The sequence below is a fragment of the Rhodamnia argentea genome, chromosome 6 (genome assembly GCF_020921035.1).
Source record: "Rhodamnia argentea isolate NSW1041297 chromosome 6, ASM2092103v1, whole genome shotgun sequence".
NCBI classification, from domain to species: Eukaryota; Viridiplantae; Streptophyta; class Magnoliopsida; order Myrtales; family Myrtaceae; genus Rhodamnia; species Rhodamnia argentea.
In genome coordinates, this window is record NC_063155.1 from 22,349,847 (window position 1) to 22,374,728 (window position 24,882).

A 24,882-nucleotide genomic window follows, 5' to 3' on the forward strand; every position below is an offset into this window, starting at 1 on the left:
GAACTTGAATTGATGGAATGACTACATTGAACATGTTCTAAAAGTTCGTGGACCACCACATTGAACAAATTGAAAGTTCATGAACTATATCGATCAAATTAGAAGTTCAATGATTACATTGGAGATTGGGCCAAAATTTAAGGATCATCTATGCCTTTATCTCTAAAAAGCTTTCGAGAGATCTCTTACACAGTGTACTAATAAGTATTTTTATTATTTTTAAGCACCACATAAGAACAAGAAACGTATTATTCGGGAAAATATGGTCGGTCAGACCACGTCACGCAGACCCTAACACCTAAAAAGTAAATGAAATATTGGCGCCGTGCTCGTGATATATTATCATGTGCGCTTTTCGGGTAACTTGTCGGTTTTCAAATTGTAGAATGCGTTGATTTTCAGGATCAAAGCAAAGATTGTCAACATGTTCCTAGAAGCAAAATAGAGAAGCCATTTTTCTGGGAAACTCTCGGCAGCCAGAAAATGCGGTTTCTTTTTGGGAAGGGAACTTGGAAACGTCAGACACTTTGAACGATCTTGAAGCACAGGATGCCCGACCGGGTCATCGTTCACCGCGCGGAAGCAACAATTATGAATCTCCAATCACCGTCGTGGCCGTCGTCACCATTATCATCTTCCCGAGTCAAACGGGCTCCTTAATGTCAAGGGCAGTGGGGCCAGGAATAACGTTCGGAGCCCGATTCATTCAGACCAGTCGACTCCTCAATCCCGTCGCTTTCGATGGAGATTTCCAGTTCATCTTCCTTGACTCGCCGCCGCCCATGGCACAGGCAAAGTCCACCCATTATCTTTATTGTTGGCACCTTCTTTTCTTTTCATTTTCTGTCTTCTCTTTCTCGGCTGCCCTTTATATATGCGCTGCTCGAGCGCCTCGGGCTGACCACCTTCGTTGCTGACGTGACTTCGCTTCGTCCATGGAGTTTTGAGAGCTCCTCTCTGTTGGGAAGAGCCGTCCGGCATGGGAATCTGCGGTGGGAAACCTGCGAAGTGCGCTCATGCTTCGACCATTACCTTCGCCGGTTGGTACTCCGGCTTTTTTGTTTCGTCTATAGTTTCTGTTGGGATGTTGCGATCTCTGCCAGTGATCGAGTTGCGTGGGTGATCAGTAGCCAAATATTGGTTTTTTTTTTTATGCTGGAAATGCTAGTTTGTTCGGTTATTCCCGAATTTTGGAGTTTGTTCTCGTTTAGTGAATCCATGGAAGTGGTGACTTCTTTGGTGCTCTTGCCAAGATGCTCTTTGGTGCTTTTGTCGAGATGCTTTCGTGTTTGACAAATGCTGCAAGTACCATCGAACTGTAGAAATGTGTGACACTAGCCATGAGTTTTCATTAAGGTCATGAGCTTGACTGCATATCGAATTTCTGTCCGATTATATAAGTTCTTCATTATTCTGTTATGTGGCAACAATATTAGGTATCTGTTTATGTTATGATGTGGCGATCAACTTATGGCTTCCTTGGTAATTTTGTTCCAGAAGCTAAACGATCTCTTAGCAATGTTAGCCGGGATCCACCCCCTCTCAACCAGCAAGAGGCTATACCAGGCCTGAAGAAACCTCTGATGAATTCCAAGCTTGATTCCTTGGTCTGCAACAATCTCAAGTCCTTTAGCCTCAGCGATCTCAAGAATGCCACCAAAAACTTCCGCTCTGAAAGTATGCTTGGAGAGGGAGGGTTTGGTTGTGTGTTCAAAGGATGGATTGATGCGAATACACTATCTCCTGCTAAACCTGGAAGCGGGATGGTGGTGGCTATAAAGAAACTGAAGTCTGAGAGCTTTCAAGGCCACAAGGAATGGCTTGTACGTGGATTTCTCTTCTGACATTCTCTTCGCTACTCTCTTTGCGCGTCTTGTTCGTTTCGCAGTTAACTTAGTTCTGTTTCATTGGCAGGCAGAAGTAAATTATTTGGGCCAACTTCACCATGAGAATCTAGTTAAGCTTATTGGCTATTGCTGTGAGTCAGATAACAGGCTACTCGTGTACGAATTCATGCCAAAGGGTAGCTTGGAGAATCATTTATTCAGAAGTAAGTGCATATTCTTCAAAGGTTTTTTGACCTCTGGACTTCTCTTCTCTGGAAAATCACATGTATGATAACATTGGTGGGTTAGAGAAAAGGCAGAGAACCAATGTTAAGGAAGGGTCTGTGAATTGTGACCCCTTCTCTTTTCTGTCTCGAGAGCTTATTCCACTTGATTTGTCAACAAGGCCTAGAAAGACTGGGCAGATTCTGCTTCATTTGTGTGGAAGGATGGCAGTTTTAGTTTTCGAAGGGCCGGACATGTTAGATGCGGAACATAGTCACTTGAAGAGGAAAGGAAATAGGACGAGAGAGCACTTTGTAGACACCGTGAATTGTCCACGAGATTCTGAAGGCTGGTTGGAAAATGATTTGGGAAAATCCAGATGATGCTGTTTATTTTGTAACTCAGAGAATGCCCAATCATTTCTGTATTTCGGAAAACTATTTGGAGAGCAAAGTTGAGGATCATCCTAGGAGAGCCACCAAAGACAGCTAACACTAGATCCGAGTTGCTACTACAGGAAAATTTCATGCCCTCTAATCTGCAACTTGAATGTGTTAGTGGACGGGGACGTACTATTGGTTGAACATAATTTGGAAACATCCAAGTTTCGACGCGCTAACTATTTGCTGACCTTTATCTATGTCTGCAGAAGGCGTCGAACCCATTCCTTGGGCCACAAGGATGAACATTGCCATCAGTGTTGCGCAAGGATTGTCTTTCTTGCATGGCCTAGATGCTAATGTCATCTACCGTGATTTGAAGGCTTCCAATATACTGCTCGATTCGGTGAGCAGAAACTTTCTAAATGATATCGTTCATTAATCGTATATAAGCAGGTAGTTCCATCAGAACCTTGCGTTTATGCTTAACGAAGTCTGGATTAATTTTCGCAGGATTTTACTGCCAAACTTTCAGATTTTGGCTTAGCTAGGGACGGGCCTACCGGGGACAAAACTCATGTTTCAACACGAGTAGTGGGAACCCGGGGCTATGCAGCTCCAGAGTATGTGGCGACAGGTTAGTCTAATCTTCCTGTCACGTTGGACTTTTCATCTATAAAGAATTAATGTTTCACGGAAAATTGTACAGCCGGTACAGCCTGCCATGTTTGAATTGAAATACAGACGGTTGGGTGACTGGGCCAACGTCAGATTGAGACTTTGGAAGCTTCAGCTTCTACACCCGATTCGTTCTTGCTGCTGCTTCTCTGCAGCATAAATAAATCTATACTTGAGTTTTATTTATTTATTTATTTTTGGGTTGGAGCAATTTCAGGAAATAATGATTCTAGAGCGCTGTTCGAGAAGTGGAAAATGTGTCGAATGACGAGCTTGCATGTTATTGAATTTTAAGAGCCCCTTCCCTATTTTTCTTCCATTATTTGAGAGAAATACGATACTTAATCCGTTTGTCTAATGATCGATCCACACGAAACAGGTCACCTAACGCCGAAGAGCGATGTCTACAGCTTCGGTGTTGTTTTGTTAGAGTTACTGAGTGGAAGACGGGCTCTGGATGACGAGAGACCTGGTTATATTGAGGAGACCTTGGTCGAGTGGGCGAAGCCTTTCTTAAGCGACAGCAGGCGGATCTTTAGGATCATGGACACAAGACTGGGCGGTCAATACTCTAAGAAAGAAGCCCAAGCTGCTTCTGCTCTTGCTTTGCAATGCCTCCATACGGATCCGAAGAGTAGGCCGCCGATGGTTGACGTTCTGGCGACTCTAGAAGAGCTGCACACAACAAAGGAAGGGCTGAGAACGCCGCCCTCTAAGCTCGACCACCATGGGAAATGGAATTAAGCATCTCGAGCGGTGCTTACGCTACAAGTACTGTATGAGGTCCGTTGCAGCAGTAGCTGGGGTCCGCATTATTGGTTTCGAGTACCGGAATTAGTGTGAGAACCCGATAATTTAGGCGACGCCGTATTTATGCTGGGCGAGTGTACATATATATATTTTTTGTATAGGTGAAGGTTTCTCTCACTTAAAACTCGGGGTCTGTCTTCAGTAAAACAGAAAGAAATGCTGTTGGACTCTTGTATATATCAAAGAATTAGTTAGCTGTCGAATGCCCTTCTCAGGAGACCCTGAAAAATTCGAAAGATGAAATTCGTCCGAACACCGAACGATGGGCAAACTGAATTCGGAAGCTTTAACAGCTGACAATGTCTTTTGTGTGTCTATCCCTGAAGACATCATTCATCCGTTTAGTCGTGGTTGGTGACGGCGAACTTGCGCCGCGATAAAACACCGACGAACTCCGATCGCCGACCTTTTTTGGTTTAGGGACGACACTCGTGAACAGGGTTTTGAAACTAGAAAATGTCTGAATGGGGCCAGAAAACGCATTCCCAAAGTCAAACTTCGCTAGCTTCTTGGGGTTCTGGAGTTTTGGGGGGAGACATGTCAAAAGATTATCAAAAGTACTTTGTTTCCCCAATATGAACAGGGAATAGTCGTGTGGACTAGAACTCGGACCTCATGGGTCATTCCTCAGGAACTTTGCGCCTACATGGGCCGACTTGGGCGAGATGCTGCTGACTCGCCAAGGGTCTGAAATCTGACTCATCACTCAAATGAAAATCGCCGCAGATTTTGATGAAAGAACCCTCCGAGCTTTCATGTTCAAAGGTCAATTCAGAATTGGAATTTGTAGAAATCTGAAATGGGAAACTAAGGGCGCACGTGGCAATATTTATGCTCTACATATCAATTTTTATCCGGGAGTTATTTTTTTACTTCTTCTTCCGAACTGAAGTTGATTTTTCTACTTATAGAGAGCTGTAGTTTTTTTTTTTTACTCTTTTAATGGCTCCAAAATTCCTTCTAAAGCAAAAAAAAAAAAAAAAAGCTTTAGAAATAAAAAATAAAGTTACATAACTAAATGAACCTTTTGATTCGTAAATACTTCTGAATCGGAAATTCTATTCAAGAAATGTTGTCATACAGGCCCTAAGAGAAAGCCTTTCAATTTCAACTTTTTCGTTTTGTTATGGGATAAGTTCACTATAAGTCTTAAAACTTGTCACAAAAATATAATTGAATCCTAAAACTTAACATCGACAATTTGATTAACGAAAAATATGGATGTGACATTTTAAATTAATCTCAATCTCCTATGTAGCATTAATTATTATTATTTATTCATAAAAATTTTATAATATATTAAAAATAAAAAAGAACATTAACATTTTATTTTAAAAAGAAAAAATGCAAAAAAAGAAAAGGTAGAGCCTAGGGGCTACATTTGCCGATCGCCGGAGGGGCCGCCGACCCTTGGTAAGGGTGGCCGGTCCTTGCCAAGCCGGGGCAAGGCCTTGCTGGCCCCTCGATGACCCTCGCCAGGCTTAAGTGAGGGCCGGTGTTGCTCGAATCGATTCTCATAAATCACGACAAAGTCGCGAAGAGATGACGTGAAACCTTTGAAAATCTCTACCACAGGAGAAAACTAGATTTTGCAAAACCGAACTGCGACAACCCGGATCGGGTAAGTACGGATGGACGAGCTAGTGCAACGTCTTGACAAGACCCGAGTGAGGCTAAATACATGTCTTCTGTTCCACATCACCTAGGGGGAAGTCTTGGGTTAGTTGATAAGGCTCGCAGCTCTTTAATCTGTCTAACGTGTTTTGAAGCGGTGAGGGTTTCGACCCAAAGTAAGCAATATTATACGGCGGTAGCTCCCAAGGTCTTTATAAGAAGGACGGGCTAGTGCAACGTCTTGGTAATATGCAGGCGAGGCTATGTGCATGACTTTTGTCCCGCCTCGCCCCAACTTGGCGAGGCACCTTCGCCCCAACTTGGCGAGGCACCTTCGCCCTTCCCTGGTGGAGGCCGCCGGTCCCTCCGGCGAAGTGCGGCAGCTCCTATCAGCGAGTGCTGCATTTTTTTTTTTTAAGTTTTGTTGTTTAAAATAAAAGTTTATAGTTTCTTATAATTTTTAAATTAACATAGATAGATTCTCAGTGAAAAATAACAATAAGCCTTATGGTCCAGTTCACTCCCTCTTCCTCAACATCCACTTTCTCGTACGCAGTTGTCTCTGGACGACTGTCGAAGGCAGCTCTCCCATGACCCTCTGGGTCTCGGTCCGAATCAGCCGGTTGAGCTGAGTCCCTTCGCATGCGTTTTGAGAGATCGGCTAGTGCGACCAAATCCTGGTAAGATTGGTTGATGTCGAAATCAATTGTTTTCCCCTTGTTTAGCGCTTCGGTATGCCGATTTTTGCTCTGTTTTTGAGTTCTCCTCGTTCTCTTGGTCGCTGCGTCGACATGTTTTTGATGAACACTCAGCTATCATTCGTCGGAAGGGGCGGTGATTTCGAGAGAATTTGTTTGGGTAGTCGTCTAACTTGACACTTACTGTGATTAGCGGAGGAAAGGCAAGGAAACGAGATTTGCTGTGATTGTGTTAGAAAAAGCTTGCATCGTTCATGGGATGAATTGTAAAAGTCATCAACGTGGGGTCAAATTTGATTTGATGAAAATGGTGAGAAGCTCTATTGCACACCTGTGTAGCGATCTTGGTTGAATGAATGAATGAATTGGCTTCGTTGTGTCTATGTAGGGCTCGGATCTCACAACCTGCTTGTTAAGTATTCTGGAAGAGAGTTTTGCTGAATTATTTTGAAGTTGCCTTGGACCCGAATATGGAAATAATTTCAATCACTCGATGCTCTTGTTCTCGGAATCATAAGTACTTGTTTTGGCAGAAATGGGAATAAATTGGGGCCTCCTCATTCATTGTGTTACATGTAGCATATGCTCTTGATTCATTTATTTCCAGAGTGACGGCGATGGAGATCGATATGGAAAGGAACAACAACCGGAAAAGACCCGCCTCTACTGACTTGCCCCTACAGTGGAGCCAGTGGCAGCTGCTTGATTCCATCCTTCCGACGGGGGGATTTGCGCATTCGTCTGGTCTAGAGGCTGCAATACAAACCCGCGTGATCACCGGGCCTGAAGATCTTCATACCTTTGTAGTACACGTGTTGGAGAACACTGGTAGTTTACTTCTTCCTTTTGTCTACACCGCGAGCAAATCGCCAAGTGCAGACACTTTGTGTAAGCTTGACAGGATGCTAGACGCGATGCTTACTAATGAGGTGGGCCGGAAGGCATCTGTAGCTCAAGGATCAGCACTTATGAGGGTGGCTGCGTCTGTATTTTCCGAAATCCCGTTGCTTAAAACGATGAGAGATAACTTTTTGAGTTCTGGAGCCGTTTCTTTTCACCATGCTCCAATCTTCGGGCTTGTATGTGGGCTTCTTGGGTTTGAGAGTGAGACAAGTCAGAGAGCCTTCATGTTCATTACTTTAAGAGATGTTATTTCTGCTGCAACTAGGCTGAATATAGTTGGGCCACTGGGAGCTGCTGCGTTGCAGCACCAGATTGCTCATGATGCCGAAGCTATTACAGAGAAATGGAGTAACCGTGGTGTTGAAGAAGCGTGCCAAACAGTTCCTTTGCTTGACACTGTGCAGGGATGCCATGGCTACTTGTTTTCGAGGCTGTTCTGCTCCTGATGATTATTCGTGCACGTCCATAACGATCAATTCCTTTATTATGCTCTCCTGCTGATATTGGACGTTGAATTAGAAATGTTTGCATCTTCTTCAGCCAGGAGGATCCTTGCTGGTGTTTTATGTCGTGTAAGTTAATTTGGATTTTCCATGACTGTCGAGTAGGGAAATGTAGATGGATCCATATACCCGTTCGATTGCTTCAGCACTGAATACTTTTATGATGCTTTTGAAAGTTACGATGATCTGAATTTCGAATGTGGTTTCAAGGCAAGTCAATTCTGTTGTCGCAGTGGACTGAAGCATCGTCTAGCTCATTAGTCACATCTCTAACTAATTTTTGCTTGTAGAGTTGCCAGTGTGACAATTTCTACGTCATCTGCTATGGTTTTGCTTTGAATATAATACATAGAACTTTCCGATCGAAGATTTCTTGATTGCTATGTGTAAAGCCTTGTATTTTTTTTCCTGCCTCAGATCCGTATGCTACTTTGTTCCTTTTTCATTGGCGCCGTGCCTTTCATCTAACAACGCAAACTCGATGTTCATTGAATTTCTCCGTGTTGGCCAGATGCTCCTGTTCGGTGAGGTCGCTATCGTGTCAAGGAATCCTTAACAGGAATGTCGTCTTCCCCACTTGGAGAGTTTTCTGTGGCAGCGGTAACCGGTGACTGTTGATGGGTGAGTGCTCCATTTTTGTCTCTGGACTTGCAACACTCGTTTTCTCTTGCACAATTCGCAAGCTACCATTCTGTTGCCGGTCTCGGCCATCGTCTCTCTATTTGTAACTTGGTTGTCAAGGCATTGGACGGCGATCATTGCAGGACTGACCTCTGTGCGCCCAAAGTGAGACAATCTCGTTTGCCAGTTGCCTTCGAATTCGAATAGTGTGACACGGCCAAAATGGGTCTGACATGCATTTTCCTTGTACTCGGTGGCTTGATCGAACTGATCGTCCGCAATCTCCACATCGAATGGCTTGTTCTCCTCGATCGGAACTGGTGGGTCAATTTTGTGTTTGGACTGGGATGAAGCTGCAATGAGAAATAGCTAAAGAGATTCGTGAAGGTCCACCCCGTTAAATACTCCATGAATGAATGTATATTCCTAGCTGGATGAAACGCCTCTCACAAGTCGAAGGCAACGAGATTCGCATCGATCTCACTTGATCCAATGACACTGTTTGACTATGATGGTCTCGAATTAGGCATTGGCCAATAAAGTTACACATTTCCTTATGATGTGAGTACGCATGCATAGGCTTGACCATGGGTCGTAAATTTAAAATCGATCTTCCCTAATTTCCTCCATGGATAGATATCTTCTTTAAATTTCGAAAAAAAAATCGTTGCAATGGTCATTGACAATCGCTAGATCGCTACGTCAAAGTCACTCGAAAATTTGAATCAAATTTCTAATGATAGGGGGAGTATGAGGATCATGAACTTTAGGCACATGTTTTAGATCGGATTTCATTCACTTATTTATCATCTTTCAAATTATTTCTCCGTTTTATTATTTGTAGTTAAAACTTAATAGATTAAAAAGTATGTCGGTTTTAACTCGAACTAACGAAAGTGTGGTTTTAAATTTCTTAATGTAATTTAGGGATTATAATGAACATTTAACAATAATTCGGGGTGAATTGTAGTAAAATAAAAAATGATAGGGCTTCGATTTGTTTTCTCCGAATAATATCCTCTTTCGGGCACATGTTTTAGATCGGATTTCATTCACTTATTTATCATCTTTCAAATTATTTCTCCATTTTGTTATTTGTAGTTAAAACTTAATAGATTAAAAAGTATGTCAGTTTTAACTCGAACTAACGAAAGTGTGGTTTTAAATTTCTTAATGTAATTTAGGGATTATAATGAACATTTAACAATAATTCGGGGTGAATTGTAGTAAAATAAAAAATGATAGGGCTTCGGATTTGTTTTCTCCGAATAATATCCTCTTTCGGGCACATGTTTTAGATCGGATTTCATTCACTTATTTATCATCTTTCAAATTATTTCTCCATTTTGTTATTTGTAGTTAAAACTTAATAGATTAAAAAGTATGTCGGTTTTAACTCGAACTAACGAAAGTGTGGTTTTAAATTTCTTAATGTAATTTAGGGATTATAATGAACATTTAACAATAATTCGGGGTGAATTGTAGTAAAATAAAAAATGATAGGGCTTCGATTTGTTTTCTCCGAATAATATCCTCTTTCGGGCACATGTTTTAGATCGGATTTCATTCACTTATTTATCATCTTTCAAATTATTTCTCCATTTTGTTATTTGTAGTTAAAACTTAATAGATTAAAAAGTATGTCGGTTTTAACTCGAACTAACGAAAGTGTGGTTTTAAATTTCTTAATGTAATTTAGGGATTATAATGAACATTTAACAATAATTCGGGGTGAATTGTAGTAAAATAAAAAATGATAGGGCTTCGATTTGTTTTCTCCGAATAATATCCTCTTTCGGGCATATGTTTTAGATCGGATTTCATTCACTTATTTATCATCTTTCAAATTATTTCTCCATTTTGTTATTTGTAGTTAAAACTTAATAGATTAAAAAGTATGTCGGTTTTAACTCGAACTAACGAAAGTGTGGTTTTAAATTTCTTAATGTAATTTAGGGATTATAATGAACATTTAACAATAATTCGGGGTGAATTGTAGTAAAATAAAAAATGATAGGGCTTCGATTTGTTTTCTCCGAATAATATCCTCTTTCGGGCACATGTTTTAGATCGGATTTCATTCACTTATTTATCATCTTTCAAATTATTTCTCCATTTTGTTATTTGTAGTTAAAACTTAATAGATTAAAAAGTATGTCGGTTTTAACTCGAACTAACGAAAGTGTGGTTTTAAATTTCTTAATGTAATTTAGGGATTATAATGAACATTTAACAATAATTCGGGGTGAATTGTAGTAAAATAAAAAATGATAGGGCTTCAGATTTGTTTTCTCCGAATAATATCCTCTTTCGGGCACATGTTTTAGATCGGATTTCATTCACTTATTTATCATCTTTCAAATTATTTCTCCATTTTGTTATTTGTAGTTAAAACTTAATAGATTAAAAAGTATGTCGGTTTTAACTCGAACTAACGAAAGTGTGGTTTTAAATTTCTTAATGTAATTTAGGGATTATAATGAACATTTAACAATAATTCGGGGTGAATTGTAGTAAAATAAAAAATGATAGGGCTTCAGATTTGTTTTCTCCGAATAATATCCTCTTTCGGGCACATGTTTTAGATCGGATTTCATTCACTTATTTATCATCTTTCAAATTATTTCTCCATTTTGTTATTTGTAGTTAAAACTTAATAGATTAAAAAGTATGTCGGTTTTAACTCGAACTAACGAAAGTGTGGTTTTAAATTTCTTAATGTAATTTAGGGATTATAATGAACATTTAACAATAATTCAGGGTGAATTGTAGTAAAATAAAAAATGATAGGGCTTCAGATTTGTTTTCTCCGAATAATATCCTCCTTCAGTCTCCCTTTTGACTTGGCTGGGAAATCGCCACTCTTTTTCTCTTCAGCTTCGGCGTACAGATAGCAAAAACTCAAAAACTCTCCCTCTCACTCTCTCTCTACCCAAAAAGAAAGGAGAGATGTATCTCTCTCTCTCTCTCACCCCTTAGCTCCCCCACGCTCCACGGCACGCGCGTACTCCCCACGGAACAGCCACGACCCGCCACCTCTATCTCGTGCTGGCCACGCGCCATCTCTCTCCTCCTCCTCCTGCACCCGCTTCATTATCGGGAAACAATCGCCACCTCTGACCCGATCAAATGATTAGCATTCAAATTTTTTTTTTTTTTCTTTTTTTCACTTTTCTCGCCTGCGATTAATAATCGAATCGAGGGATCGAGGCTCGAGCGTGAGCGGGATAAGGTGGGGGCCCAAGGAGATTTCGATCGGTTCAGTGATCTTCATTCCTTCTCTCTCGCTCTCTGCGAAACCTCCTTGCTCGCCTTCTCTCTCCTCGAGCTTTAGAGAGGGAGAGTGAGAGTGTGAAATGGTGCGGAGACGCCGCGAAAGCTCGGAGCTTCAGATGGAGGTGTAGATCGGAGCGCGGGAGATTCGGCGCCATCGAGCTTCGTCCGCCTCTCGTCTCTGCTGAAATCTGTGTCTCCTCCGGTGAAGTGCAGTTCGTTCTGAATCGCTGCTGATTCTGTCCGCGGGAGAAGCCAGCAAGCTGATTCGACTTTGCGAATTCGTTGAATGCGGTTTTTTTCGAAGCCCGTGACTGCTAATTGGAGTTACGTTTTCTCTCTAATAATCCGCTTTCTGGAGAGGGAACTTCCGAGGATCAGGTGCTTTGAGGATCAAGCGGAGTTTCGAATGGGTCCAAAGGACTATTTTGAGGATGCTTTGGACGCGAAAGCCAAGATCATGAGTAATGATTAGTTCTCTCGGTGAAATCTGACCAGGCGCCGTTTCCTTCTGGTAAATTTTCTTTCATGATCATGCTAGGTGGCTTCAATTCTATCACTGACAAAGTCTGAATTCAATTGCTATTGTCCACGTGGTGATTCTGAAGAGTATGATAGTGGATAGCTCTGATTCCGATGACTGACTAGAAGTATGATCTTTAGTCTCTCGGCCTTGCATATTTCATGCTTTTGGTTACCATTGGTACTGTGGGCTGATCGTGGTGTTTCACTTCTATTTTTCACGATGCATCGATCATCACGCAGTTACAGATGTTAGGTTGCTAAAAAAAAAGGCTAGAAAAGAAAAGGAATCAGTTTTTAGGAAGAAGGGAGGAAGGTTTATCTATGCACAAGAATTTCTAGGTCACGTTATTGCTGATAGTAGTGATGTGCCCTGTCTCTGCTCTACTGCTTTTTCTAAGTCCATTTGTTAATAATGTGGAAAATTTGTGTTTTTTTTTTAGGCATATTGGTCGAGATGCGAAGTACGACAGACGGTGGCAGGGATAAAAAAGTGCGCAAGATTCGCAGGCACTCGCCATCCGGTGAGGAAGCCAGTGATGGAGGAGGGATTCCTTTGAAGAAAGGCCCTTGGACAGCGGCAGAAGATGCAATTTTGGTTGACTATGTCACTAAGCATGGGGAGGGAAATTGGAATGCGGTCCAGAAGCATTCAGGGCTTGCCAGGTGTGGGAAAAGCTGTCGTTTGCGGTGGGCAAATCATCTGAGACCTGATCTGAAGAAAGGTGCATTTTCTCCTGAGGAAGAGCGTCTTATTATTGAGCTCCACGCGAAAATGGGAAACAAATGGGCTCGAATGGCTGCAGAGGTTCTCAAAATGCTGTTTTTTAAATGTTTTTCATGTGGACATTATCTGTTGTGGCTTTTGGTGCTTGTCTTGTATGTCTTTTGCTGCTTGTGAAATGTTGCCGTAGTGTTTCGCGACATCTTCGCACGAATGGTTGGGAACAGTTTGATTTTTATATCAGATGAAGTGAGGAGTCAAAAATAGCAAAAGGGATTAAACCCCGGGTTAATATTTTCTTCGGGGATAAGAGATGGAATGTGGAACTTTGAATTGCTGTTTACAATCTAGGGAGGTATCCTTCCAGCTAGTTTAAGTTGGAGGATTAGGGGACAAGGTTTCACTAAATTGGCACATCTGTTTTTCCTGCTTTTGCAATGGCGACTTGTGCCTCTCATTCTATTTCATGACTTTGTGGAAATGGTATCTCAACAAAATCTCTTTGGTCCAATAGACATGTTTTTTATTCTTTATGTGTTTTTGGGTCATAAGCTTGTAAGTTTTGCAATCACCATCTTATAATTCTTGTGATATTTGGTTATTTTTTAAAAATAAATCAAATTTGACAGTCTTATAGCTTGGAATAGGATATCCTGTGAGAGAATTCCCCTGTCCTTGATTCTTTGTTGCTGAACATAGGGTTAGAGAGGTGGCCTTGTGTTTGATTGATTACATCTTGTCTCTTGGATGATGTCACATTTTGAAAGTCACCATGTCCAATCTCTTGCCATCATTTGTGTAGCAGAACACGAGCCGTGCTATTTATTATTTGAAAACAAATCTTGGTCTTTAAAACAAATAGAACCTCCTTATTTTGTCTTCTTGCCCTGATGCATTTCTTCCTTCCCTTTTTCAGTTACCCGGACGTACAGACAATGAGATAAAGAACTACTGGAATACAAGAATTAAGCGACTGCAACGCACTGGCATGCCTATATATCCTTCTGAGGTTTGTCTTCAAGTGTCAAGTGGGAATCAAGAAACTCATAACATGGGTAACTTGCATACTGCAGGCAAAGATAATTGTGATCTCTCACAGGCAGATACACTTGAGATCCCAGAGGTTGATTTTAGAAAACTGGAACTGCATCTAGGTTTCTCTTCTTTTTGGTCTACACTTTTGGACGTTCCTCCTTGCGGCTTTGCAAGAGAGGCAATGTGTCTATCCGATGCTTACTGCTTTCCATTTCCATCAATCCCGTCTCCTAAACGCCTTCGGGGTTCTGAAACCCCATATCCTGTTTTGGATGCTGGAAGTAATGACAGTTTCTCTTCATTGGGTCAGTATGCTGACTATTCTTCCGAGATCAATCCTGAGTCCTTTGTGTTGTCATCACCGTATGATGTCAATCCTGACTCGACTAACCAGTCTCTACTGGGCGATCTCCCAGGCAGCCATGCCTTTTTAAATGGCAACTACCCTTCTTCTGTGCCCCATTTGGAGGCCATGAAGTCGGAGCTCCCTTCACTCCAATATACAGAGACTCAGCAAAGTAGCTGTGGTACTCCTGCATCCCCACGACCTTCCCTTGAGTCTATTGAACCTCTAATACAGTCACCTCCATGCGAGCACTATCAGTCAGATTGTCATTCGCCACAGAGGTGCGGCCTACTGGAAGCCGTCGTCTATGAGGCCTGCTCTAAGCAAAAATCCTGCGCACAGACTACTGGCGTTTCTGGCAATGTAGCTTGCAACTGTTCTCCGGTTCAGCTCAGGACAAAGCCGGAAATGTATGCTGCCCCAGACTCTCCTTTTGGTCATAATGCTACATCAGTGCTCGGCGGAAGATCGCTTGAAGAACCCCAATCCGCCGACACCATGCCTGGTGCGATCACTTAATGTTGCTTATAGTTCATAAAATGATGATGGCTTTGTTTCATTGCCAGAATGAACTTCAGCATTTTCTCAGTGGAGTTTTCGGTTTGTCTTTCATGCAGGATTTGACATCAAGCCTGAGGAAGATAGCAAACCTTTTACTGATTTTGAAGGAAAGCAAGAGATCTTAGATCAGATGCACATCAACAGGCCAGATGCTTTGTTTGATTTAGATTGGTGTCAGCACAAAAGTCAGCCTAGCGAAGACAAAATTGGGCGGGCAGATTATATCGGAGCACTTCTTGGTACTGATTTTTACTAAGTCACCCAGAATATGGGTGATAGGACCACATTGCACTGGTATACGACACGACTACAACATGCCTTCTCGTCAACCCTTGGGAATAGTGAGTTTTTAGAATTTTGGAAATTCTGCCTCCTTTTCCGGTCTATGAATTTTGCAACTTCCACCTTACGTTTGGGACCTATGGCTTCAAGATTTGAGTTCTCCTTTTTGAGTCCTCTGGACAATGTCATGTGAATTCCTTTGGATGCTTATAATTCTAGCTAATTGTCGATTTGTTCTTCCTGTGCTGTTCTTATTGCTTAGTTACACCGGAAGCAATCATGTCTGACTGGCCCTTAGCTCTAGACTTGCAACTTCTTGTTGTCTTGTGGTGTTTTATTTGCTGGTCTTATTTCGATCTATGGGCATGACACCCCAGGCTAGGAAAAGTGTCGCATGGATCAGCTGCAGCACCAGCCTGGTGAGGCAAAGTAGTCCATCTTCAGCCTAATGACTATACGTCTCAAATTTTTACCTGGACTTTCATATGGTTGCAACTGGTTGGCTCCGCGATCGTGGCCATCCGGCACTGCCTCACAGTCTCTCCTGTTCAAGAGGGGCTGTATTAACGTCGTAGGCCATTGAACGTGAGTAAATGTTGCGTTTGAATAGAAGAAGAGACGTGAACGAGACTGTCCGGACTGGGGAGATACTCTTTTGCAGAAGGCATTGACCATTTCTGTCGACTTACAACTTTGCTCATCATTCCAAAAGTACGTGAGTCTATATCATGACCACCACGCCCAAAACCCAGAAACATTCCTGGACAAAAAAAAAGCAAGAAAAATAACCACACAAAAAAAAAAAAAAAAGGGCACAGCATGCCACTGATACCCTTTTCCAGTTTTCCTGGTTAATAATATTTGCCTTACCGATAGAACAGATTAGTCGACCATGCGATAAACCAAATGTAACCACGTCCATATAACGCACCTTTCACTAAGACCACCTCGAGGCGAAAAACGTTGACGGGTTGTGTTCGATCGACAATTAATCTTGCAAGTTGGTTATTCGTCTCGTAGATTAGTTTTTCGTCTGCACGGGTTGCATCGATACTAAAAATACGCAGAAAACATAATCGGATTTAATGTCTGAATTTGAAATGGTTCGTGACAAAGTGACTAATTATCGCGTTAGACAGAAGTAGAGAAAACTGGCCGACATACATTTTGGCCGGCCTAGCCGTCGAGTCCTCATACCTCCAATAAATAGAGAGCGAATCCACCGACAGACTGACTCATTTCATCCATTTGCCAAGCCAACCCAAAAATAGAAAACCCGGCAAGGATGGTATTATTTTCGACCTATATTATTCCTCCCTCCCCTGAGTCCCCTCTCCCCCCGCCCGGGATGAAGTGAGCTTTCTTTTTTTTTTTATTTTCTTTTACAGGGAAAAATGATTTAAGATTCATTTTCGTAGTTTTAGGTATTTATAATTTTTAAGGAAAATTTCGAATAAAGTATGAAATAGACTTTATTCCAAACAAGAGTATGAAGTGTACTTGTTCTTCATTGATTTTTTTTACTTTCTTTTATTTTTCCTTTGACTTTTTCCCTTGGTTTCGCCGGTTGACTAGGCCGCCAGTAAGGGCAAGGGTGAGGCCGTCCCTCCCGACCGTCGAGGGCAGCCGCGAAAAAAAAAGGATTAAAAAAAAAAAGCAAATGACATGAATGCTCTTGATCGGATCACTCTTCATAATAAAAAGATGACATTTCAGGCTTCATTTTAGATTCTTATTTAATAAAATAATGACATTTCATGTCTTTATTTAAAATGTATATAATTTTTATTAAAAAAATTGAAAATGATAAAGGGAAAAGAAAGGAAGAAGACGCCTATCAGAATCCGGCAAAAAATTAGAATGGGGATAACGTGGCGTAACGTGAGTTTGTGCCTTTTTCTTTTTGTTCTCTCTCTCTCTCTCTCTCTCTCTCTCTCTCTTTCTGCTAAGCGCTAATAATTGAGACCCACTTTCTCTTTTTACTCACTCCTTTGGCCTACTTCCAAAGTGGTAAAAGCTAAAGCTAAGCTAAGCTCAGCTCATCTCCCACTGAGCTTCGTCTTTGCTGGGTGGGGTTGGTGATGTGGAGCTTTTAGGGGGTGTTCGCGAGCTTTTGGAGTCCACGGCTGGAATCGGATCTCTCCGCCCCCTCCTCCGCCTTTCCCTCGTCGTCTCTTTGGTAGGTTTCGGATCTTCTCTTTCAAGAACTTTCATTTCAACCCCCTCTCTTTTATACCCCCGGTGAAATCAGATGCGGATTGAGTTGTGTGGTCGTCTTTTGAGTGGCGAAGAATCTCCTTGCTTTTGGGTGTTGACTGTTTGACTAACCTGAGCCTGTATTTCCTTTTGTTGTCAATCAAAATTCTTTCTTGTGATCTTGTTTTTTACCGTTTTGTGGGTTGGAATCGTGACTGGATCTTGAGACTCTGTTTCTTTCTGACGAGACGAAGGCCTTGGTTCTCCATGATTAGCTCGGATCAAGCTTCGGTTTCACTTTGCAGAGGAAGGGGAAACTGCGTTCTCGTGGTTCCCGAATCTTGTGCCGTAGTTTCCGTGCCTATGCTTCTGCACTACACAAAAGTAAAAAAGAAAAAAGAAAAAACAGCATTTTCTGCGATATGAATTGGCAGAATCTGTTGATTCCACGAGCCAGCCTCTTTTGTTTTTATGTATTGAATTGCCAATGCTCATGTGAAAGTGTCGCCGTTGATCATTTGCCATATTTCGTTGTAGACCAAGTAAAGCTCTGAAGTGTGGTTGTTTTGTGTAGTGTTTTACTTGCGTTTGGGAAATTCAGCTGCTCTTTCTGTTCCTGCTCTTAACTCTTCCAGCTTCTTGTTGAGGTGCAATTGGCTGATTCAATGATTGGATTTAATCTTCATTTTGGAAAGGTGTGGTAGTAAATCATTCTTTCCAGAATAAATCATGAGCTCGTGTCGTATCAGTGAGAGAAACACTTGGCCAAATGGGTTTTGTTGCCCCTTCCAACTACTGTGAAAGAGACCCCTTTGTTGGTGTTATATACATACTTTCAGAAGTTATTTGGTGTAATGCAACTGTAAATTCTCTAATGCAGAAGGAAGCGTGTCTATTGTTTTGATATTTGCACTTGAACAAAGAAAGGATGTATAATGGAGAAGAGACACATTGGTGCTATCAGTGCAACCAGCCATTTGGGCTTCAAGGCCAAGAAGTAATTTGCCCTTACTGTGCTGGAGGATTTGTGCAAGAACTTCAGGAGGTACAGGCTCTGCCGTTGGCAGATGTTTCAGCACCATACCCGATGGATCTCTCTTCTCGAGTACCTCCAGTGTTTGACGCTTTATATGCTCTGGTAGGCGATAATTGTCTCGACCCCAGAAGTAGATTTCTTGGCTTAGTTGATTTGTTAATGAGGGATGCAGTCGCAGGAGGAAATCCTAATTTTGATGTCAGAGGACGTCCAGGTTGGGAGCTAAACTTAGTTTCAGTGTTTGTACTTTCCTTTTCTTCATCACCCCCACCCCCTTCTCTTTTTCCTAGTGACCACATGCATCATTAAATAAGATATTCGACTGTTTACCATAATATAGCAGGAAGAAGACCAAGGTTAGCTGACATGGATGACTATTTCATGGGCCCAGGACTTGAAGAATTGATTGAACAGCTCACTGTTGATGATAGAAGGGGTCCACCCCCGGCACCTCAGTCGGCAATCGCTGCATTGCCGACCATTAAGATCACTCAGACGCATCTTCGGGCGGATTCAGAGTGTCCCGTCTGCAAAGAGGAATTCGAGCTGCAAGCCGAAGCAAAGATGATGCCTTGCCACCACATTTATCACCCTGATTGCATTGTGCCTTGGTTGGTACAGCACAATTCCTGTCCTGTTTGCCGCTTTGAGATGCCGCCGCTGGGTGCCGGTTCTGTTCAGGGGGTTCAAAGCCGGAGTGACCAGAGTAGAAGCAGCAGCAGCAGCAGCAGCAGCAGCCCTCTAAGGAGTGGTGATAGTGGCAGGGACAGTGCGAGGCAAAATCAAGGGAGGAGGAGTCGATTACCATGGCCTTTTGGTTCATCAAATTCTAATACCCAGCAATACGCTGAAACAGGAGGAAGCAACTCGAGAACCATTCATGAGCAGAATCACGAGATGAACTACTCTGGATGGCCATTTGATTACTGAGTCCCGCCATACTTAGAGGATAGTGATAGAGCTCATAAATAATCGTGGGTAGGTCTAAGTACTCGATGGTCGCTCTTGTTTGCATTGGGACTGCAGTGAAAGTTGTCTCCGGGTCAAACTATCTCTGTGTTTTTGGAGTGGATATGGTCTCTTGAGGCCGCAGCTTGGTTGAATATCTATCGGTTCTCATAACATTTTCCTGTGCATGGCCGTGTGTGGCGAACTCCAAAATGAGTCGCTCTGTCCTAGCTGCTTGTGGAGTCGACAGCTACATGATGTTTTGGCAATCCCTTATTTTTTTTTTCTCTGTGGGGGTGTTGATATAATTCTATAATTGCTCTTAATCTGGAGAGATTTATGGATATTTGGGTGGAGCATTTTTTTCCTTGGTCAAATTGCTTTTGATGTCCAAAAATGGCTGTGCTAACGATGCAGGGCAAGCATGTTTAATAGAGAAAATGTCTTACTTTTCAAGGTAAACTTTAAGTTTCAAGACTCTACTTATACACACTACGAGAAAAGCTACCATTTGGGAAATTCAAAATCGAAGTATATTTGTTTTGTTGCTCAACCATTGTTTTAAACACTCAATAGCAATGAGAGGGAGGGAGGGAGAATTATCAAATTGTCGTAGTTGTGCGAGAGATATGGCGGTCACACTATCAAATTAAGATTTGATCATGAAGACCATCGATTACTGCCCGTTGTTTGTCCATTTGAATGAACATTAATAACTTGACGGAAGACAACCTAAGGAGCTTCGACAATACAAGAAACCTTGTTCGCACCATGAGGAAAGGGAATGGTCACTAGCTGCTAGTGTGAAAAGAACATGTGCTCTAGTTGTCCATTCAAGCGATTATTGCTAGGTTATCTGGCAAAGACAATGAATCCTCGGTGCTCTATGTCTTCCCGAGGTTCTCTAGTAATTCAGATATTATCACCCATCCCGCCCCTCCACCAATTACCGCAAGAGTGAGCTGTCCGCCGGGAACCAGCTTGGGTGGTCTCATCGATGTAATTGAATTCGACTGCCTATCTGACCATGACATTGCAGCAGGGAGGATTCCAAACAGCACCAGCACTAAAATGAAAATGGAACAGGGGGATATAAGAGAAAACGAAACGGGCTGAGTTCGCCAAAGCGACCATCTCTAGTTGCATGCGAGGAGATTAACCCTGCCATCAACTTGAGCTAGAAGAGTTGGGCTTACCTCCATAAGTTCCAGCAAAATCCAAGGCTTTGAAGAAAATTTCTGGATCTAGCAATGAGAGTATGAGCGGAGGAACCAAGGTCAAGAGATATGGCAGAGGTTTGTTCTGACCAGAGGGGAGCTTCAACACTGCAGATATAAGATTACTAACATCAACATACAGTAATACGATCATTTATTTAGAGAATTTGACTTATGTCATGTCTCGGACAAAGTTTTGAGGTGATGCTTTGAATTAAGATTGTAGGAACAGGGTGCTATGCACTCTCATATGTTTTGGCAAAGACATTTGTGACTGGAATGTGCTACATACTCTACTGCAACGCATTACCCAACACTGGTTTATTGCCTATTAAAGAGCTTGCCTCTTGCATCTCCGCGAGGGATTGTAAGATTTAGACTAATGTAAATTTCAGAATGTCCATAACCACGTACATATAGGTGCAAGACAAAGACCGCGTATGAATTCTCCATTAGAATTTAACACGATTGACTTTGGTGAAGAAAGAAGCATACTTACAGTCAGCCAAGAAGTCGGAGAGGCCCAGAACAAATCCGATATAAGATGTTGCGATTGCAAGAAGCGAGAATACCTCAACTATAGGCTGTGGAAACAACAAGAGGCATATAGAGCTAAGAACTGAAAGTCTGTTTTGTAAGGTTTGAAACTATATTGAAATGGATGTTGAATCTTGACTAAAAAAAGTTGAAATGGTTGAAGCCAGACTTACGCCAACGACTCCATTACTGGATCGTAATTGTTGTATAGGGTCAATGAAGTTATCAGAGCTCACATCAGCACTTGTAATAGTCCCTAGGATGACAGCATTCCATACAAGAAATAAGCCAAGAGGTATAGCTGTGCCCAGGACAATTGCAGTCCTACAAATAATGCAATGTCGTCACGGACAAATTAAGAAGTGTCAAACAAGAATTGTGAACTATGTCAACATTCCAAATAATATATGAAGGAAAAAGCGACTAGAATTATGACAACATAAAAGAAGCAAGATGAACTCTGATTAGGGAGCGAACAGGGAAGTGACCACAAGAATTATGCAGAACTTATTTTTGACTTCTTGTATTAATTTAACCCACTTGATAATCTTGAAGTCGCTAAAATTCATTCATGTGCAAAGAGCAAGGCTTGAAAAGTGGCATTTTATTTGAATGCAGTTGGCCATCGCATTATCTTCAGCACAAAGGGCTGAGCGGCCATGTACACAAAGACTGCCCCGGTCTCAAACTAAAAGTAAACCCAATTTCTCCAAAGCAGGATTAACAGATCAGCATAAAAACGAGGATGAGGTGCATTAACTGAGATGGACGATCTTGAGATGCCAGAACAGATGCAAGCAGTAAATCTTATTACCTTACTTTTGTCAGGTCACCTTCAAGATTTGTACAAAGAACAGGCACTACGTTCTGCACAAACCCAATACAATATGATCAAATTAGTTCTTTCTGAAAAACTGTCCTGATTTCAAGGGCTCCAGTCCGGTGAAATTACCTGGTACACAAATGATAGTGCAATAACAGGTATACTCATTGGAACAGCTTCAAAGTTGGCTTTGAGAAGAGACTCCCAGTGCACATCTCCACTTGCGGCTGCCTAAGGAAACACACTCAACTTCAGTAGACATGAAAAACACACCGTCTTGAAATCACCAGTGAAAGTGCTCTAATTGGTACATACAAAATTGTTAAAGTCAAATAATGCAAACAAGAACTTGTTATAGGAATGAATTCCATTAGAAGCAGTACAAGGAAAATATATATGAGATTTTTTCAAAAAATAGAAAATATCTTGAAAATTTGGCATTACCATACAGACAATTCATAGTCCAGGAAAAGTATTAACATCGCGAGCTGAAACTTAACTGAAGCTTACCACGAGAGCTGCAAAAGACAACAGGATGCCAAGAACCAAAACCCCGTTTACCGCACCAATCAAGCGCTGGCTACAATAGGAGATGATTAGAGTCCCTTCATTCATCCAAGCGGTGGGTACAATGTTTATATAGAAAATTCACAATAATAACCAACCACACGAACAATTAAAAATTGCAAATGACTTGGATCTTAATTGAGACCGTATAATTTTAGGAGCTGTCAAGTCAAGATTGGTCTGTAAATCAAGCATTCTTTCAGGCTATACAGGTATGATCATATGGCTAAGATAACAGGAGATATCATCTGCTCGTCAGTGGATTTGATGATGAACAAGGAAAATTTTTTTTTTTTTTCTATCTTCCATAAAAAAATTCAGTTTGAACGGGGAAGGACCTTCTTATAGTTACTTGAAGAAATGAAATCAGAAAGCTACACCAACCTGCCAAAATAGCAGATTCCCCCCATTACCAGTGAGAACAGGGTAGCACTCTCCCATCTGCAACCATAATGCTGCCCATCAACACCTACGAAAGTACGAAATGCACTTCAAATATGTGCCTCATAAGTGCTAGCGAGGAACTAAGCATCTCAAGAAAAAATTTAGCATGAAAACCAGGAGGAGAAAAGCTAGAGTGATGATCCATACAGTGGAATGCCAAGAGAATTTGTTAAAATATCTGAAGAACGAGCCACATAAGCAACGAGGAGGGCATAATGAATGAAAATGTATGACCAACTGCAGGAAAGAATGTATAAATCAGAGAAGCAATATAAATGGAGTCATGTATGAATTTAAATTCGTGTCTCTAAGAATGCTAATATCATATTGTCTATCATCACTGGACGCCCTCTTGTTTTCAGAATTTGTATCCAGTCGAGTTTACAAGCTAGCGATAATAATAATGATTGAGATAAACCTCCTAAAACAATAGAATGTATGGGGTGATGGCCTACTAGATAATCTCAGACCTGAGCTCACTACAAAAACATGAGCAGTGATACATGGCCCATAACCATTTGTTGTGGTAATTTGTCATTAATACAGAGACAACTAACAATGGCGGGCAGATTTTACATTAGTATCCACACTTCGTATGCCTAGATCACTCTAAAATACATTGATTTCACTTGCTAACACATAACTCAAGGTGAATCATAATAAAATGGCAATCTCACTGAGAGAGTGGCCAAAGAAAATTCTTTACCAAGCGACTTGCACTCCAAACTTCCCTAAAGTTCTCATTGCCATTGATACCTGAAAGGTTTTTCGTATAAAGTTAATTGCAATTCGTATAACAGTAAGTAAATCAGATTAATGTTTTGAATGCTGTAACAAAGTATGAGGATCAAAAGGTTTGTCTTCTATTCTTGCTGGGGTAGTCACAAGAAGTTTGCATCAAATAGTAGCTTTTTTTGGAAGCGCAAGTGGATTCTCATGAGCGGATTACCAGCGATACACCTCCAGAACCCAGTTCGCACATCGTGTTCACATTGACTTCAGCGATGAGCAGCCCTGTTGCAACCTGCAATGTTTGGACACCCAATAATTGTTGGAGTGAGTGATAATTTGACTTAGCTTGTCGTCAATGATGAATTGACAATAGCTCACAAAAGAAGAAAATGGAAAATTCACTATGTGAACACGTTTAGAAGTATCACACAGATGATTACCATGAAGATCCAACAGAAAATACAGGTAACTGCAGAAGCTATGAATCCAGATTCTTGTGTCACGGCAGGTATGGCGAGAATCCCAGCTCCTACCTATCAAACTTTGGATCAGTAAATGAACATCGCGGCAAAAATGAGGCGCTAGAATTCCTTGATAATTACGACTATAGTTAACGTAACATGCAATTTGCCATGCCCAGAATGTGCACCGGGCAGAAGAGTTCGTGATCCAGCCAAAATTGAACATAACCTCCGCATGACTCGATTCTAATTTAGGCCAGTCCAATGCTGAAGTCGCATTCAAATGGGTAACCGAATCCTTACCGTAGTGCCTGCGACCAGGAAAACCGCACTGGACAGGCTTCCTGAAAACAGCAAAACAAGAAAAACGAACGCTGCGACGATTAGTAAAGTAACATCGGACAAACGCAAGCCGCTGAGAAATGCGCTCGGCGCGAGGTCGGAGGATACCGCACCAGGTTCCCGCTTGAGAGTGGCCTGGTTAAGATTCGAGAACAGTCGCTCGAGTTCGAGCTCGCTCTCTTCGGCCGATTGCCCCTGCGAAGAGCATCTGAGCCTGACCGTCCTCCAAAGCTCGGAAGAAGCAGAAGGAGAAGAGAGGCGGTGAGAACGCAAGGACGGTCCGCCTCCTGGGGACCGCAAAGTCGGGGGCAAGTGGAAGGAACGGCGATTTCGGGGTTGGATCGAGAGAGAAGGCAATGGAAGGCAAGAAGGAGATGATGATGGTGCCATTCGACAGCGCCTCCCCTCGTCTCCGCTGTGGTAGAACACTCAACACTGGTTGTTTTGGGTGGAAGGAGAAGTCCTCGTCTGCTTCTGCTTCATCATGCAAAGATGGAGAGGAACCTGATAACGTGGGGCCTACCTGTGCCATTGCAACGCATCATGCATCCAATGGAGTTTGGTAGCACGTGACCACC

General features: G+C 41.9%; 5 protein-coding genes across 14 annotated transcripts; 4 read left to right on the forward strand and 1 right to left on the reverse strand.

The window, feature by feature from the left end:
• The first annotated feature begins 483 nt into the window (after window positions 1–483).
• Window positions 484–3,947, forward strand: LOC115734476 (probable serine/threonine-protein kinase PBL3). 2 transcript variants are annotated; one of them, XM_030665286.2, is made up of 6 exons: window positions 484–1,040; window positions 1,498–1,823; window positions 1,915–2,050; window positions 2,701–2,837; window positions 2,945–3,068; window positions 3,489–3,947. In XM_030665286.2, the coding sequence occupies exons 1-6, from the start codon at window positions 980–982 to the stop codon at window positions 3,851–3,853; spliced, it is 1,149 nt and encodes a 382-aa protein (XP_030521146.1). In that variant the 5' UTR covers window positions 484–979; the 3' UTR covers window positions 3,854–3,947. The 2 variants fall into 2 exon arrangements, with proteins under 2 accessions (XP_030521146.1, XP_048135930.1); XM_048279973.1 differs by lacking the exon at window positions 484–1,040 and adding an exon at window positions 1,218–1,356.
• Window positions 3,948–6,038: 2,091 nt separating this feature from the next.
• Window positions 6,039–8,693, forward strand: LOC115734478 (urease accessory protein F). 2 transcript variants are annotated; one of them, XR_004014660.2, is made up of 3 exons: window positions 6,039–6,213; window positions 6,839–7,706; window positions 8,149–8,693. XR_004014660.2 is itself a non-coding variant. In XM_030665293.2 (2 exons), the coding sequence occupies exon 2, from the start codon at window positions 6,849–6,851 to the stop codon at window positions 7,578–7,580; it is 732 nt and encodes a 243-aa protein (XP_030521153.1). In that variant the 5' UTR covers window positions 6,039–6,213; window positions 6,839–6,848; the 3' UTR covers window positions 7,581–7,851. The 2 variants fall into 2 exon arrangements, 1 of the variants encoding a protein (XP_030521153.1); XM_030665293.2 differs by lacking the exon at window positions 8,149–8,693 and having other exon boundaries at window positions 6,839–7,851.
• Window positions 8,694–11,126: 2,433 nt separating this feature from the next.
• On the forward strand, window positions 11,127–15,239 carry LOC115734474 (transcription factor GAMYB-like). Its single transcript, XM_030665283.2, has 4 exons — window positions 11,127–12,045; window positions 12,497–12,861; window positions 13,694–14,663; window positions 14,776–15,239. The coding sequence occupies exons 2-4, from the start codon at window positions 12,511–12,513 to the stop codon at window positions 14,973–14,975; spliced, it is 1,521 nt and encodes a 506-aa protein (XP_030521143.1). The 5' UTR covers window positions 11,127–12,045; window positions 12,497–12,510; the 3' UTR covers window positions 14,976–15,239.
• A 1,765-nt stretch (window positions 15,240–17,004) lies between these two features.
• Window positions 17,005–19,369, forward strand: LOC115734477 (probable E3 ubiquitin-protein ligase RHC1A). 6 transcript variants are annotated; one of them, XM_048280870.1, is made up of 4 exons: window positions 17,337–17,358; window positions 17,827–17,831; window positions 18,078–18,447; window positions 18,574–19,369. In XM_048280870.1, the coding sequence occupies exons 3-4, from the start codon at window positions 18,126–18,128 to the stop codon at window positions 19,161–19,163; spliced, it is 912 nt and encodes a 303-aa protein (XP_048136827.1). In that variant the 5' UTR covers window positions 17,337–17,358; window positions 17,827–17,831; window positions 18,078–18,125; the 3' UTR covers window positions 19,164–19,369. The 6 variants fall into 6 exon arrangements, with proteins under 6 accessions (XP_030521151.1, XP_048136828.1, XP_030521149.1 ...); XM_030665291.2 differs by lacking the exons at window positions 17,337–17,358; window positions 17,827–17,831 and adding an exon at window positions 17,005–17,180 and having other exon boundaries at window positions 18,577–19,369; XM_048280871.1 differs by lacking the exons at window positions 17,337–17,358; window positions 17,827–17,831 and adding an exon at window positions 17,005–17,180 and having other exon boundaries at window positions 18,625–19,369.
• Window positions 19,370–19,878: 509 nt separating this feature from the next.
• On the reverse strand, window positions 19,879–24,793 carry LOC115734475 (tyrosine-specific transport system). 3 transcript variants are annotated; one of them, XM_030665285.2, is made up of 14 exons: window positions 24,418–24,793; window positions 24,266–24,306; window positions 23,942–24,034; window positions 23,719–23,793; window positions 23,476–23,525; window positions 22,917–23,006; window positions 22,710–22,766; window positions 22,269–22,338; window positions 21,888–21,989; window positions 21,750–21,802; window positions 21,109–21,259; window positions 20,898–20,982; window positions 20,378–20,506; window positions 19,879–20,247 (listed from the first exon to the last, which is right to left on the reverse strand). In XM_030665285.2, the coding sequence occupies exons 1-14, from the start codon at window positions 24,692–24,694 to the stop codon at window positions 20,066–20,068; spliced, it is 1,455 nt and encodes a 484-aa protein (XP_030521145.1). In that variant the 5' UTR covers window positions 24,695–24,793; the 3' UTR covers window positions 19,879–20,065. The 3 variants fall into 3 exon arrangements, with proteins under 3 accessions (XP_030521145.1, XP_048136824.1, XP_048136825.1); XM_048280867.1 differs by having other exon boundaries at window positions 23,719–23,820; XM_048280868.1 differs by having other exon boundaries at window positions 23,719–23,801; window positions 23,942–24,306; window positions 24,418–24,524.
• Window positions 24,794–24,882: the final 89 nt, after the last annotated feature.

Bases quoted from the DNA above. Each gene is read 5' to 3' on its own strand.
- LOC115734476 (XM_030665286.2), top strand. From the start codon at position 980: ATGGGAATCTGCGGTGGGAAACCTGCGAAGTGCGCTCATGCTTCGACC. The intron at 2,051-2,700 runs GTAAGTGCATAT...CTATGTCTGCAG, and splicing joins GGAGAATCATTTATTCAGAA to AAGGCGTCGAACCCATTCCT. The intron at 2,838-2,944 runs GTGAGCAGAAAC...TAATTTTCGCAG, and splicing joins CCAATATACTGCTCGATTCG to GATTTTACTGCCAAACTTTC.
- LOC115734478 (XM_030665293.2), top strand. From the start codon at position 6,849: ATGGAGATCGATATGGAAAGGAACAACAACCGGAAAAGACCCGCCTCT.
- LOC115734474 (XM_030665283.2), top strand. From the start codon at position 12,511: ATGCGAAGTACGACAGACGGTGGCAGGGATAAAAAAGTGCGCAAGATT. The intron at 12,862-13,693 runs GTTCTCAAAATG...TCCCTTTTTCAG, and splicing joins GGGCTCGAATGGCTGCAGAG to TTACCCGGACGTACAGACAA. The intron at 14,664-14,775 runs GTGCGATCACTT...TCTTTCATGCAG, and splicing joins ATCCGCCGACACCATGCCTG to GATTTGACATCAAGCCTGAG.
- LOC115734477 (XM_030665289.2), top strand. From the start codon at position 18,126: ATGTATAATGGAGAAGAGACACATTGGTGCTATCAGTGCAACCAGCCA. The intron at 18,448-18,573 runs GTTGGGAGCTAA...ACCATAATATAG, and splicing joins TGATGTCAGAGGACGTCCAG to CAGGAAGAAGACCAAGGTTA.
- LOC115734475 (XM_048280867.1), bottom strand. From the start codon at position 24,694: ATGGCACCATCATCATCTCCTTCTTGCCTTCCATTGCCTTCTCTCTCG. The intron at 22,767-22,916 runs GTATGGATCATC...TTATGGTTGCAG, and splicing joins AATTCTCTTGGCATTCCACT to ATGGGAGAGTGCTACCCTGT. The intron at 20,507-20,897 runs GTAAGTATGCTT...TTATATCTGCAG, and splicing joins CTCCGACTTCTTGGCTGACT to TGTTGAAGCTCCCCTCTGGT.